This window comes from Pezoporus flaviventris, unplaced genomic scaffold, assembly GCF_033815535.1.
Source record: "Pezoporus flaviventris isolate CSIRO_AGI_PZ_B2104156 unplaced genomic scaffold, CSIRO_AGI_Pfla_v1 ptg000045l, whole genome shotgun sequence".
In the NCBI taxonomy this organism is placed as follows: domain Eukaryota; kingdom Metazoa; phylum Chordata; class Aves; order Psittaciformes; family Psittacidae; genus Pezoporus; species Pezoporus flaviventris.
The window spans coordinates 557,927-573,861 of NW_026892593.1; the positions used below are offsets into that span (position 1 = coordinate 557,927).

At 42.2% G+C, this 15,935-nt stretch overlaps 1 protein-coding gene across 4 annotated transcripts in view; it reads left to right on the forward strand.

The window, feature by feature from the left end:
* CPM (carboxypeptidase M) overlaps positions 1–13,940 on the forward strand; it is a 31,000-nt gene extending 17,060 nt beyond the window's left edge. For 3 of the 4 annotated variants that reach the window (XM_061467122.1, XM_061467121.1, XM_061467120.1), the window contains 6 exons: positions 8,298–8,470; positions 9,921–10,105; positions 10,335–10,505; positions 11,307–11,459; positions 12,443–12,591; positions 13,322–13,940. In XM_061467122.1, coding sequence (XP_061323106.1) covers positions 8,298–8,470; positions 9,921–10,105; positions 10,335–10,505; positions 11,307–11,459; positions 12,443–12,591; positions 13,322–13,558 — 1,068 coding nt within the window. In that variant the 3' untranslated portion in view covers positions 13,559–13,940. Of the gene's footprint in view, positions 1–433; positions 532–8,297; positions 8,471–9,920; positions 10,106–10,334; positions 10,506–11,306; positions 11,460–12,442; positions 12,592–13,321 lie in introns of all 4 variants that reach the window. The other variant, XM_061467119.1, reaches the window with a different exon arrangement.
* The last annotated feature ends 1,995 nt before the right edge of the window (positions 13,941–15,935 follow it).

The following is a 15,935-nucleotide window of genomic DNA, read 5'->3' on the forward strand; positions in this document are numbered from 1 at the left end:
AAAACCCTTATGATATTTCTGGGGGGAAGACTGATTTTTAAATGCTTCTTAGTTGCTTGGTGACTTTGCTTTACAAGATCTTGCTTGCTAAACTTGATTATAAGAAAGTTCACTCCAAAAAAAAAAAACCAAACCCAACCTATTTTCTAGGATTGGTTAAATGCTTTTGAAAGGCTTCAGTACACACTTTTGGTCAGAAGGCAAAATGTATTTATTCCTATAATTAATACAGCAAGTACTCATAGAATAAAAACCCACAAAGTCTGCCTTGATGTGCTATATATAGGACTGGCTGGGTAGCACTGAAATATGCGAATTTGTACAGTGGCCTTAATGACCAACTCTTCTTATTATATGTGTTTTTTTTCTCTAAGGTTTGTGTATGATTTTTACACTTGTTTAAAAAAACTCTTTTCCCCTTCCCCTCTTAAAGGTAGAGACCTGTGGGTCCTTGTTCTGGGAAGGTTTCCAACCCAACATAAGATTGGCATTCCAGAGTTCAAGTATGTTGCTAATATGCATGGGGATGAGGTACGTTTCAACTTTTGCAATGTTGTTTATACCAAATACACTTACCACAGGTTTACAGTGAATTTCTCTCAGGTGTGTGCTACTTATTATTAAGAGGTGTCATGCCTCAAATGGACCCAATGTATGTATTTCTTGTAGAATTTCAAGAATAAAGTCCCCATATTTTGGTAGAAGGGCTTTAGGAGACAGTACATCATGGTGAAGAATCCTACAATCCTACACCTGAGATCTCTCAAGTAGAGAGCATTGTCTTCTTCATGTGAATTAACCCAGAGGCTTAAATTTTCCTGGTAATAAGTCAGATGCAATAGTTTGCTTGTACATTATTATTGCCTAGGCATAAAGTATGACTGATAAGCTCTTCAAATGCATCCCATGATTGAATAATAATTGTTGTGAAGCACCAAGTGATTTCTTTTAGGAAGAAATTCTCTTTTGGAAGCCTTAAGGTAGGAATACCTAGATTCACCTGAGAACACAGTAAGTACAAACCAAAAAGCAATTTCAGGATTAAGTTGCTGTGGAAAGAATACCTACTGAATAACAATAAAGGAGAAAATGGTGATTATGAGCCTTCCTGATGTAGCATGTGAATCTGGAACAGAAATACATCTTCACTCTTCTCTCTAATCTTTTCTTGCTTTCTGTTTCCCTTATTCTTTAGCTTTACCTGCTTATATTAGTCATATTCAGGATAAGTTTACACTATTTCTGTGCAGTCTTTCATGTGAACTAATTCAAAAGAAATGGCAAAAATTTTATATATGCTGGACTGAATTCCCAAAACTAATGAAAGTAGGTGTACTAGGAAGTGTATCCTGTGTAAAGCGCAGCACATAAGCTACTGCTATTAACAATACTATGTGTGAGCATTTGCACGCCTACAGGCACTTGTGACATTATGTGCCAAGAATTTTCCCCAAGTTAGCCCACTGTCAAACCAGGTGAAACTAGTCTATGTTCAAAGGGCTGCTGGGAGCCTGACTGCTTTGGAATTTAACTGTGTGGGAGGAAGCTGATTCATGGTTTCAAATGGGTATATGTTACTGGATGCCCAAGCTACAGTTTGCAACTCCTAAAACCTGATGTGTTGCCATCAGGGTGTTTAGGAACTGAGGCTCCACATGATAGTCCCTGCAGACTGCTAAAGGCAATTGCAAACCTACAGCTGCAGATGACCCAGCTTTGGTAGGAAAGAGATGGAGGGCAGGAAGCAATCTCATCCTGGCTCTCAAATCCAACAGAAGGCCATTCCTCCTGCTGAAACTTCCACAATGAAGCACTTTACCATTATTGCTACCCAGCTGGATATGCACAAGGAACTTTGACCATGAAGACACGAACTGTTTGCATATCCATAGGGTCAGGGATTGCTGGAGATCAGGCAGCCTGGATCACTGCGTAGGATCTAAACTTTCGTAATGACTTTGTGAGGAAATGAGGCAAAACTTGTTTTTAAGTATTTGGTACTGTTTGAGTTTGAGCAGCGTTGATCCTTGAGCTGCTGAGTTACCATGTAGCAGTTAAGTGCCATGCTGCATTCTAGCTTGTTCATCAGACCAAGCATGCACCTAGGAAAGATTCTGGAAATAGAGCTATTCCTCCTTTTCAGGCTGTCATGATGATCTTTGGTTTATGCTTTTTGTGCCTGGGTCTAATGCACAAGTGGCACTTGGTTTTCCTATCTGCCCATAAAAGTATTTTGGATGGCAGGAAATGAGTTCCTCATTCAGAAAAACGTTGAAGAACTTCAATATTTTTTTCCCCATAATCTATGATTCTTCTGGTCTAGTCTCTAAGGAAAGGTTCAGCTATTCCTATAATATATTAAGCAGATAAGTTTTGCGCTAACCGTATGACAAGCTTCAACTTGTGTTCCCCAGTCCTTCATAACTTTAAAATTGTGGAATTATGGCTTCATTGATCTAGTTGGGTCTTTTGTGCTTCGCTGATAATGTCCATAAATGGTACAGAGTGAGGAAAGTTTTGTTCTAAAGGGTTTGGTGGTAATGCCCTTCTAGCCTGTCATGATCACACAGATGACCCTTTATGACTCTGACTCAGCTGGCTGCCTGCTCCTTAAACCTAACAGCTGGGCAGAGGAGCCTGAATTGCATGTGTGCAGGCTGTTCACACAGGCTGCTGGAAGAAAATCTAGGTTACTTGGAGAGCTGCCCAGCAGCAAAGTTCCAATAAAATAATGGGAGTACATAATACTAGGAAGAGTAATTTTTTCCCCAGAACTGGAAAGACCTTTTTTTTTTAAAGCAAGTTAACTTTTTTTTTTTAATACTGTAAGGCATGACCAGCCATGGTTACATGGTTTTATTTTGTGATCATCATTGCCAAATAGAGTGAACTTTTTGCTCCACATCCCTGGAGATGCAGCAAAAGACTTCTCCTATACCTTGTGTGCCTGTATGAAGTTGTGCACTGGTTTTAGCAGTACTTTTTGTTTAACACAAGTCAGATTAAAACTGATTAGAGACAGTTGTCACTTGCAGCTATGTGAGACTTGAATTAAAGTGGCACTAATAGGTATATGTATTTTGAGCAGTCTGTGAAATACTAATGAAGTCTGCACTGAGGAAGATGAGGGAGAGTCTGCCTGCTGTTCTGTGGCAGCTCTCACTCTGAACTGGGGCATCAGCATCTCCTGTCCCAGGCTTGTACTCTTGAAAGACCTTATCTTCCTCAGCGTGTACACTCATACTTTGCTGAGGAAGAGCTCATTCCACTTAACATCAGCCACAACCAAGCTCCAAATACTCCTAAATCATACATAGAGCAGAATTACCATGTTTTGACCAGCTGTGCCAGTAGCTGAAGTCCAATCTCCACATCTGAACCATGGGATCTAATTAGAAGGCTGTTCCTAACCCATGGATATCGCAGCTGAGAAACCCTTTAAGGAAAGGCATATCTGAACAAAGTGTAAACTACCTGTGTGTTTCTGCTTGCTCCCTTTAATGTATTAAGTATATGGCTTTGTTAAATTTCTGCAGCTCTAGTGTAATTGTACCATCACAAGATAAACTCTGATGGTAATGCTGTGATACCAACCCTTTCCTCCTAAATCACCCATTTCTGATCACTTTTTTAGTGTAATAGTATTTTGCCTCTTTCATGATGTGTAGCTGAGCCTGTGCTGATAGACCTGAGTCAACCTACATGAAAGCATGTATCTTGCTGGCTTATCTTGTGATTTAAGTTAAAACAACTAGACCCTATTTTCCATGTCATCATAGACAGTCATATGCATAAAAGGGCTTCCTGAGATATGACTTATTAGGACTTGGCTGACAGAGGACTGGGGTAGGTTTATTTGTGATCAATATAATTGGAGCTTAAAAAAAATCAAACAACAAACTAAGACATCTTATGTAGTATTCTTCAATGATTTCTGAAAAATGGATGGAAGCTGCATTTATGCTGTCAAAATGCCACTATAAATGAAGGGGGCTTTTTTTTTTTTTTAAATCACCAGGTTGGGCAGAAGGTGTTGTGTCCACATGCTATACAATCTGCTATATGGGATCTTCAGCACAAATTCCTCTATCCTTTGTACTGTGTCATAAAACATGGAAGTGGTGTGGCAGGGAAACAAATACGTGCTCTAGAAAAGAGACTAAAAAAAGAGAAATATTTCTTGTCTAGTGAACTATTTTCTACCTGGCTTCAGTATTAGCTGATGTGATGTAAAGAAGGTCAAAAGCACCAGAGATTTCAAAATTCAAAGCAACCCAGTCTACTTGCTAACAAGACTTACGCTGCTGGCTGCTGCTGAGATCTCTTTCACCAACTGCCTCACCCCAGTTGCATTTTTCCTTATCTTTACTCCCACTCTTCTGAGTGGGAAAAGAAAAAGGGATCCATTTCCAGGTGACGACTGTGCTGAGAAGCCTGTGGAATTTGTGCAGGTGGCAACATCTTATGCCAGTTACTAGTTCAAAAGCAAGAGATAGGTATGTTGCCATTTGCCTCAGTAATAAACCAACAAACTGCAATTCCCTGCCATATATGTGGTAGTTATCATATTTTCATAGTGATTGCTGCTGTAGAAATAAATGGATATGTGCTGAACTGTATTTGCACAGTTGTTTTAACACTGGTGGCTTCCAGTAAAGAAGGACAAACACAGCAGGGCGTGTCACAGTGAAGCAGGTACAAGTGTTAAATGCCATGCTTACAAGATGTTATTTTTTAAGTGGTAAACCAGGATGGCCTACTGGTTTCTTTGCTGTAACTCCACTTCCTTAGGTGGGGTTGTGCCCGGTATGTTGTGCTAGGTCTGTAGAGCAGTCAGGTCCAGAGCAAGGAAACTGGCAAGACCATGTTGCCCTGAAACAGGTCCTACCTGATGGTTTGGATCTTTATTTCAACATATTTAAAAACCAGGCTATGGCTAAGGAAAGCATTTTGATCATAAAAATGGGCAGAGTCTATCCACCCATAGTCCCCTGGTATTAGGCTTCTATCATGTGGTAACAAATGCTTTAAGGAGTGCTGCAGTGAAGTGTTACAGTGCAGGTGCAATTGGAGCTAACCTTAATCTTTTAACTGGCTGCTGTCAGGGCTTCTTGAGTAAGTCCTCAGTAGTGAGCAAGGTGCTGACCCAGCCGTGCCAGAAGCAATAGTCAGGCAGTTTAAGGGGTAAGGAACAGCAGTCACACCCTTTTCTACAGCGTTGATCCATGCCCTGACGCATGCTGCTTTGTTTGGGGCTTCCCTGAGGATCACTGAAAGCCTTTCCTGCTGGCTCCCTTTGGGGCACACAAGGAAACTGTCAGTTGAAAGTGCACAGAGAACTTGTTCAACTCTATCCCCAGAGGTGGGAGAAAGTGTTTTCCTTGGCTTTTATGTCACCCCTCATCTGAGCTATAGCAAAACAATACACCTGGGCATCGCCTTTGGGATACTGTAATTAAAACCAAATATTCATCATGTCTTCTCAGAGCCCCAGAGCACATAAAGGCTGTTCCCTGCTCTTTACATCTTTGTATTACACTACAGGCAAGTTAAGGTGTCTGTCCTTGACTTTGTTGTCAGCAACTTATTTACAGTGTGCCTAGATCCTTTATTTGAGGCTCTGAAATAAAGTCTTGTAACTTATCTCCACAGGTGTAGCTGACCTCTCTATTACCAGGGTAAAGCTTGGCTGAAATCTTGATCAAAACTTGAGCTATGCTTTCCCAGGAGCAAAAGCTTTCCCTTTCTCTCCCCTCAAACACCTCCAGATGTGCACGCTCAAGAAATGCAGGGTACTCTGGCCTGAAACAAAACCTCCCCTCTGTCACTCCAGCAAAACACAGTGGTAATAAATACACTCTTTCCCCACCAGGGATGATTAACGTAACGACTCTCTGTGATAGAGATTAGTTGAATTGTTTGATGATTCTATGTATGAAGTACTTGGATACAACAATAGGTATGCAAGGCATCCTATGAAGTAGGGTTAGTTTTTAAAATGCTATAATGTATGTAAGTCTGGGTTTAACTTTCATGTACAAAGAATGTCACCTGTGAAAAACTGGACAATGTTCAATGGAACATGATCTTTTCCACCACCTTCTTTTGTTGCTTTTCTTTATCTTTTTTTTCCTCCCTTCCTATTTCTCTGTTCTTTCATTTCTGAATTTCTTTTTGCCAGGCACTGAAGTATAGTAGGAGCAGAGGTACTTTCCCTGTTTCTCCAGAGAGCAGTCCAGTTTTGTCTGTAGCTCAGCAATCTCTGTGGTAGGGCCATTCATGCTGCTTCTAAGTCTGCTAGCTTTATCTTTCATCTTCCCTCCTTTCTTCCCCCCTGCTCTGCTCCGTTTGCTTTCCAAGATGTCTATCAGAGCTGGAACTGAACTACCCATGCAAGACAGGTTCTGTAGCATCACTTCCTACATTTCATGGGGTAAATTTATCAAACCTGCAGAGCAGTCCGCTTTAGCGTACTCAGGTGCTGTTTTGAAAGGTACTGGCAATGGAGGAAATTAGGTACTTCCCCCCCGCCCTTTTCAAAGCCCACTTGCTGTAATATCTAGGAAAAGAGCCACTCGGTATATGCACTTGAGTAAGGTAGCTTCCCCTCGCAGAATATTGGATGGTGGCTTGCAGGAGACAGCAGGAGCTGACAAGCAAGGTTAGAAAATTTAGGAACAGATCTGGAGGGCAGGTGGGAAGAAATCCTCCTTTTTTTTTCCTGTACAAACAGCATGGTACAATTCCTGAAACACCAACTCAGAGACCACGGCTGCCTTGGAGTATGGCACAGCAGTGTGATCTGCAACTTCATTTTTCCTGCAATAAAGGGTAATTGCCAGCTAAGTGGCAAGACACAGTTTGGTCCCAGCCTGAACAGCAGTTACACCTAGCCCTCGTTATACCAACCCAGCTCCTGCAGAACAGTGTCTCTGTTCCTATTTGTCTTAATGCCCAGAGCAGGATTTGCCACTTAAAATGCACTGATGTGAAAATTCAACAAGACATTAGTGCAGTGAAGCTATGGAGAAATATTCCTTTTCCCTTGCTTGATTTCATCTACCTTTTACCCTTAGCCTGTTCCAGTCTCAAAACAAGGAGATATTTACCCTTGACATCAGTAATGCTGCTCCATGAACCTCACTTTATTAAAAAAAAAAAGTTGCAGTATTTTCACTTTAGTGATACAAAACTCATTCTCAAAGATAGTGAGATGCTGTAGCTTTGATTTAGAGCCTGCAGTGATTTACCAGGCTTTGTTCTTGTAGATAAAGTAGGGAGAAGTTATCTCCAGAGCACATCTAGTTGCAAGTCTTGATTTGTTCCCATTGCAGCTAGGGCTTAGGAACCCGGCAGCCCCCTTGAGGTATGGGTCACAGTGCTACAGAAAGTGCTCCTGGGAATTATGGTCTAGTAAATGCTGTACTAGTGGTTTTTGGGGTGTAGAATAGGATTGTTCTTAACTCACTGGAGCTGGAATTTCCCACTGTTTTGCTTGAAATGTGCTAGAGTAGACTAAAGGCAGATGTCCTGCCAGTTTTCACAACCTATGCAAGCTTGCATGAACAAAAATAAGTAGCTATTTCACTGTCTTTCCTTGATCTGTCTGTATCCATATGTCTTTCCATCTCTTTTTCTGAGGATTTACATATGCTTGTTTTCCCCAATGCCTGTGTTCATGGCACTAAAATAAAGTAGTGCAACAGAGGCTGTAACAGAAGTGATTATGAGGCCTCTTTTGATTCTGTATTAAAGTTGGCTTCCCATAAAAGGGGATCAACAAGGAAAAATCCTAGTCTGTAGCACCCTGGAAATCATGGAAGGTGTCTCCTTCCTTTCTTCTGAACCCTCCCTGCCAAGTAGTGTTGCAGAGCACAGATGTGCTTATGTTCAGGATTCAGGGTGCCTTGGGCATCAGCACAGAGCTGTGACTCTGGTGTGTTTCTGAGCCCACATTGCCTTCAACAAGCAGCCTCTGCAGGTTTAGTTTTTGGTAAGGCTGTGCCTTACCCATGCAGGATTAAAGCAGTGCAGCTGACATAGTCAGTTTCCCATAACAGAAGGAGCTCTGGTTGGTACGGGTTTAAAACACGTGTAAAAACCCTCCAGTGACTCCTTCACCTATTAAATAAATATACAAAAACATACAAAACAGTGTTAACCAGAACGCTCTTGTATGCCTTGTATGTCTGTATAACCCGGTAAGAAAAAGCTGTAAGTGCAAAGTAGTAGGTCTTTTTTTCACTTCTTTTTCTTCCATAGCAAACTTAAAATGGAATCTGTGATTCTTTATACAGACTGTTGGGAGAGAAATCCTGCTCCATTTGATAGACTTCCTGGTGACCAGCTATAGGCGGGACCCAGTTATTACCCGGTTACTCAATAATACCCGGATTCATATCATGCCAACAATGAATCCTGATGGATTTGAAGCTACAAAGGTTCCTGACTGTTACTACACGCGAGGAAGGTAAGGGTGGCTTAGGAGGGTGGGAGCAGGTAAAGGAAATGGGTGGGAGTAATAACCAGAGATAGCCAGAGACTGAATCATGATCAGTGGAGTGGATACACCAGGGGATGTGTTAGGGCTAATTTTGGCCTGGGCTGTTCTGAAGATACACTGTTGCAGCATAGAGTTTTTGGGAAGACTGAGTCAGACTGGTGTTAATATGTGGTGCAGCTAAAGAAAATTGGTCAGAATGGTGTAATGACCTAACCTTTCAGGCAGGAGACCCAGACAGCAAATAGAAGCACAATTACCTGTTTAGACCTTTAGGGTGCTACAAAAAAAAGGAAAACTCCACCTACAGCGCTCTATTTCAACTGGGTAATTCTGTAACCTTTATTAATGTGAAAAAGATGTGTCTCAGCTTGTCGAATGGACTTACAAAAATATGTTTAAAGATCACATTGAATGCAGATGTAGTAAGAGGGAAGAGTTACACGAGGAGAGGTAGCTCTAATAGGTGCTGTGCTAATAACAGTGCTCTGGAAAAAACATGCAAAACGAAACATAACCTAGCATTGCATCCTGTGCTGCTTCTGCATTCTTTAATGTAACTATTGTAGAGACCAAAGAGGAGAGGAAAAGTTTAACAAGCTAGTAGAGGGAAAAGGGGGAGTGAGTGAGAGAGTGGGAAGAAATGCCAAAGGGACAAAATTGGAATATCCACTAAAAACAAACTCATGAGCCAGAAGTTCTCTTAGGCCATGGCAACACCAGAAGCAGGTGAGAATGTAGCTTAGGTAATTTAGTTTTCCAGGTTACTGGTGCAGGCCCTCCTTTTTATTAGGAAATACATTTATTCCTCAGCAAATAGACAGGACTTTTATGGAGGGTGATATCTTTTTTTTATCCCCTCACTGTCAAATAAACAGAGTTTAACTAACTTGAGTTTAAAAATTAAAAGAGCTGATACTAAATATTCTCTCTACTCTTGTACTGACCTATTTGAGTGAAAAAGGAAGAAAGTATTTGCAAGGCTGGCCCTTCAGGTACGGGGAGAAGAGTATACATCCTGGGTTTGAGTCAGATTTTTTTTCTCTCTGTCTAGAGTGACAGCAGTACAAGGGACACAGCCAGCCAGTAGTTACCTTGGTCTTCTATACAGGTGGGAAGAACACATACAGAAGGACAATATCCCCCTTACTTGGCTTAGGTTTTTCTAATTCATGTATGTGCAGGTGTGTATATGCTATATGCGCTATACAACAGAATTGTTTTATTGTGTCCTATGAAATTGCAGTGCTGCCACAAAACAAACTAAAGTCCATCTTCATGATGCTTGAGGAGATTTACAATGGTCATCTTTCCTGTTTCCTGAAGACACTAGCACACCACAGATGTGAAGTAGTGGGAGGCTGGTGACATGAAAGTGTCTATAAGAAAAGCAGTAATGGGAATGTCTTCTCTTTCTAAGGTACAATAAGAACGGAGAAGATCTGAACAGAAATTTTCCTGATGCCTTTGAACGTAACAACGCCAGCATTCAGCCAGAGACTCAAGCAGTCATGAGCTGGATAAAAAATGAGACATTTGTTCTTTCAGCAAACTTGCATGGGGGTGCCCTGGTTGCCAGCTACACCTTTGATAATGGCAACTCAGGTAAGCTAGTACCGAGCTCTCCTCTCCACAGCTGATGTGGGCTAGGAACGTTAGCCATACAAAAGCAAAATTTATAAGGATTTTGGTAAGGTTTTGTCAGCTTTTGAGCTGAGGTGGGCAGACTTTGAGAAACACTGCCTGATATGGCTACCTGGAGATGGTTATGCTGTATGTAAGCCAGCACTGTACCAGTAACAAGAGTGACATGGTGGCTCTCTTCATCCTGCAGCTACAGGCTCTTTGGAAGGCTATAGCAGGTCTCCAGATGATGATGTCTTTATCCATTTGGCAAAAACCTATTCTTTCAATCATGCCAGCATGTACAAAGGGACTGGGTGTGACAACAGACAAACCTTTCCAGATGGCATTACCAACGGGTATTCCTGGTACCAGCTGGAAGGTAAGGCCGTCTGTGTTTGTTTTTCAGCTGCTTCAGATATGATGTTCTCACTTTCTCCTGCCATCTTTGATGATGAAAGGGCTGTGACTGTGCCAGAATAGAGGGGACATGGGGAGTAAGACACATTCACACTGACTCTCTGAGCAGGACCTGGCTGTCAACAGACTCTCCCAGTCAGCAGTTGCACAAGTGCATGAGGCATTCTCTGTTGTCTGGCTGCTTCTGTGCTCTTTCTAAGGCATAGCTGCATAGATTACCTTTTGGCACCAAGGTCTTGTTCTTTCAGAAAGAAAACCAATCTTCTGTTCAGGTATCATCCTTATTTTTACAGTTTGATCACTGAAATAAATGTTTTCATTACTGTTTATGCGTAGCCAAATAGACTATCCTGTGTACTGTGGCAGAATGTGTTGCTGTCACAATCAGAATTCAAAGCCTTACTAGGCTCTTAGGATGGCTTTGGCAGTGGCAAAGTCTATGCCAGGCTGTGAATTTATCTCCCCCTATCTGTGAGCGCTGGAAAGACTTTAAGTTAAAAACCCACCCTTCCTCAGACATAATTGTCATCATTCCCAAACGGCTCTGTGCTTTAGAAAATAACACTCAACATGCAACTGGAGCAATGAAGTTGGTTTTCCACAGGAGGCAGTAAATAGAAGTGTGGCATTGAGGAATAAATTTATCTGATTTACTTTTCTTACAGGTGTGATGTAAGTAACAACATCTTAACTCTCCTATTTTTCTTCTAGCCTGAACTTGGTGCTTCTTTTCAGCTGAACACTGTTTTATTTCACTTTTAAGGTGGAATGCAAGATTACAACTACATCTGGGGACAGTGCTTTGAAATCACATTGGAGCTGTCATGCTGTAAATATCCTCCAGCAGACCAGCTGGAAAAGTTCTGGAGAGACAACAAAGCTGCTCTGATCGAATATATAAAGCAAGTACATCTAGGTGAGCGTGCACATGGGGAAGGGAGCTAAAGCTGAGGCCAGGCCAATGGGCAAACTTTGGAGCAATTGCTTCTGAATAGCAAGCGCTACACGGTCAGGGATGGGTAAGGGAGGAGAGCATTCAGGTATATTAGGTGTAGGGCAGTACTACAGCAGTGCAGGTGGCTTAGAATGCACTGGGGCAGGAGCAAGGGACGGGTCCTGGGGATGTCCTTCCATACACACCTCCAGGGAGCCCGCTTTTCTGAGCAGCCTAAAGACAGCCATTTCTTTCAGAGGTCTCTAAATGTGTGTGTGTTCATGTTTCATGGGTCTTTGCTGCTTGGATTTTGTATTTTTGTAAGGCTTTTCTAGGTGTGATTTTTGGCTTCACAGTTGGAAGAGAGCTGCTGCTCAATGAAACAGTAGTGCTTTGCAATGAGTTGAAGGGTTTGCACAAGTCTGTTGCTTATCTTGCATTCTGTTGCCTGGAATGTCTGACTGCTGGTTTATCTTTGCTTAGTGCCAGTGCTGCCTTGAAGGAGGTGTGTGAGAATTGAGGGAATCTACTTCACAGGCAGACATTGTTGGTGTTCTGACATTGGGAAGTACCGGGTAAAAGGCTGGTATTTTTTTAATTTGGAGGGAAAGAAAAGGGGGAGAGGTAGCAAAAAAAACCACCCCCAAACCAATACTGAAGATTGAAGCCCTTCAGTAAAAGACACGGACAAGAAGTATATGTGATGCTTTCAGCAGCTGAGATTTAGAATCGGTGATTACATTGCTGCCTTCTAACTTAATGTGAGCATAAGCTATGAACAACACCACCAGATTTTCTATTCTCATTCCCTTCAGTAAGATAGGAGTGACTGGTGATACTATTGGATGTGCTTGAGATCAGTGAGGTAGCCTTTGAGTGCATCCAGCAACAGAATAGTCTGATGTTCCTGGAGAAGGAGGCTCACTACAGTTAGAGGTTGTGATCTTTCTCTGCCTTTTTGATAGGTATCAAGGGTCAAGTTACTGATAAGAACGGGAATCCTATTCCCAACGCCATTGTGGAAGCTCAAGGAAGGCCTCATGTCTGCCCCTACAGAACAAATGAACAAGGGGAGTACTTTCTTCTCCTTCTGCCTGGGACGTATGTGATCAATGTAAGTGTAGCCTTACTGAATTATGGTTTCTAATGGTGATGTGTTCCTGAGCACAGCAAAACTGCATCCATGCAGATGAACGAGCTGAACTTGCTCAAGACACTGGTACAGAAGCTGTAAAGACTCTAGCAGATTTGAAAGAAAATATCTTAAAATATGAGTCAGCAGAAGGGGTTTTTTGATTCAGTAAGATCTTGAGTCCCCAGAATGTCTGGAGATAAGCACTCGTCTGACCTGGATGGTGGAGCAGGCTGGGATGAGCGTCTGGACCACAGTGATGCCAGCTTGAGGTGTCTGAAACAAACTCTAGAGCTCTTGAAGGGTGAGGAGGGGGAGGCTGGGACCCACACAGCCCTGGGCTGGCACCACCCTCCATGGCAGTTACTCCCCAGGGTTGAAATGGCTCTTCTGCAGCAGTTTTCAGATGCTGGTGTTCAGAAAACATCAAAGCAAGATGGACTCTGCCTGCCAAGGGCTTATGCTTAAGTGACATTGCCTCTCTTGCACAGCATGCAGTGCCCCCCATTATAAATATGCATTCTGTTTCTATTCAGTTTTGGGGAGTTTGTTCTTTTTGCTGTAAATACTCTTTCCTCATTCTGTGTTCTCTATGTTTAGAACACTTTTCTCTATGTGTCGAAAGCGTAAACAAACACATCACACAATGGTTTGTTTCCCAGCTGAACTCAACATTTCACACCAATAAGAAACCTTTCATGTTTGCTCCTAGGCTACTCTACCGGGATTTAAATCCATCCTGAAGACAGTGGAAATACATGACAACACTGGTAACTTCAGTGCTCTGAAACAAGACTTCACTTTCCCAGAAGTCTCTATCAGGTCAAGTGCTGCTTCTTGTCCCAAAACTCCCCTCTACCAGGAGCTCCAATGGGCTTCAGCTGCGGTAAAACCAACTTTCCATGTCATCTTGGTTTTAATGACCGTTCTGCTTGTCATCTTCCAATAGCTGGGAATGACATGAGGTGGCAAGGCAACATCTTCCTGCACAAATGCGGTTGAAATTCAGGCATGGAGTTGTATATGCAAAAGAATGTATGTTTTTATGAACCAAACTCTCAGATTTACAGGCATGTTTTTTGCATTTTGTAAAATACTGGCTCAACAATCAAATGTTTTACTTTAATTACAAGACTATCATATTTTCTACGTATTTTACTCTAAAGACACCCTGTACAGCCTATGGAGATAACTGTAGAATTGTGATGCACAAATACAGTCTGAAGAATTTGCCCAAGTTTAAAAGAAGTCATGGATTGTCTGCAAATGTTTCACACAAGCTCAGGCTCCTGTGTGAGCCGGCAGCTGCTGTGTGACCCAACTGAACTGAATGCCAGGAGCCCAACCCTCATTTCTCATAATAAAGCCGCTGTAGTCACTGAAAAACAGCGTTTTTCCGTATGCTCTTTCTTACCTGGACAGAAATAAGGTGAAGCCCAGTAACACAGACACGGTCTAAGACAAGAACATGGAAATGAAGTGTAAGTATATGTTGAAGGGCCATGCTGCTGGAAGCTTGATGGTAAGCTGTGCTACCATGCAACAGAGAACAACTTGGGTCCCTGAAAATGGTGTTCCCCCATGCCACAGTATTAAAAACAATGTGGGAACAGCCAAACAGCCAGTGACAGCTTTATACTATTGCTGGTCTCCATTTTTTACTGGATTTGGTATGGAAGTGAGGCTTTAAGTGGCTTCAGTGTTCCACAGGCCTGTTACTATGCTGTTTGTACAACCTGCTCTATCAGCCGTGCTGGGAGCTGGAAGTGCACAGAGTGGGGCACAAACCCTGTGCAGAGCCTGGCTCCAGTGCCAGCCGATGCCCTTCAGTGCCCTGCCTGGGCTGGGCTGCAGGCACAATTACTGGGTTCCTTTCACCTGGTCAGCTGCAAGTCATGTTCAGGGCCCTTTGAAGCTGTCCAACAAAAACATGTATCAAGAAAAGCCAGTTGGTACCATCTCCTCCTGTGTTTACTCGAAAACTCTATCTGCCAGCAACTTTCTAAAGCAATTTCAAAAGTGACCAAGAGGGCTTACCTTTGGGAACATCAATTTTCTCCTGTACATGGTAAATAAAATACCCACAGGAATTCAGTTAATCTCTTAATGCCTTTTCAAATATATCACCTTTGCTGAGGTGGCTGCACCTGCCTGTCACACTAAGCCCTTCTCACTCAGGCACTTGAGCATTAACCACTCAGCTGTGCAGGATCCATGCAGCACAGGAAGCTGTAAATGCACCTCAGAAACCAAAACAGCAGTGCTGGGCTGGAATGAGATACTGGCTTTTGAGTGTTTTTATCATTATCCATTTGAATTCTCTACCTTTTCTCCCACTCTTAACTGCTACGGACTGTTTACCAGTCAGTGGAGTCAGTAATTCTCCACTAATCCCATCAGATACTTGGTTCTGGGTCTGTCACAAGAGGAAGAGAGAGCACTTGAGTTTAAAATCCTACACATTAAATAAATCCGTGAGAAGCCAGTGGCCCAGCAGCTGAATGAGGGCAGAAAGAGGCAGTGCACTGGCTCATGGAATTAATGTGTGTGAAACCAGGTACCAGAACTTCAACAATCAAGTCATTGACACGAGAAAAGCACCGAGGAGAATATAAACAAATCTTTATTTAAAGCTTTCAAATGGAACATAGTATTTAGTTTCCTTAGAAAAGGAAAAAGTGAGAACCAAAAGGCAAAACACAATTACACCTGAATATTCTTTTCATAAATGGATCTATACTCTGTGCAATCTGAGTGGAGTTACTGACCGTGGTAGTAAGGTGCACTGGGTAACTAGAAGTTACGTGCTGTGGAAAGCTCTTGTATGTTCATCTAGGAGTGGCAGAATGGTGCAGTTAGTTAAATTCACTACAAACCAGTCCATTTAACAGTCATTCCAGCTGTGTGCAGTCAGACAACAAAGCAAGACTCTGCTTTTGGAAAAGCTATTTGGTGTTTTAGGGGTTATGTTGTTGGTGGCAAAACCAAGAATCTTCCTTTAAATGCAGGCTGTGAAGCTAAAGCAGCATCTACTCAGGGAGACAGTGTCTTTTTAAGGATCACCAACAAATCTTATGTGTAGAATATGTATATATATATATATACACACACACGAGAGGCGATCACTTGGAGCTTGCAGTGCATCTGTGCTAAAGTAATGAAAAAACAGGCATTAAAAATTGTTGCCTTTCATGTTTGCTAAGTGTGATCCATCGTTCAAGACACCTTAAGCCCAAGTTTTGGGGTGGGTGGTTTGTTTATTGCCTTACGTCGCTTGTGCAACCTTTAAGTGAAGGACGGACTTTGCCTTGGGTACAGATAAGCTG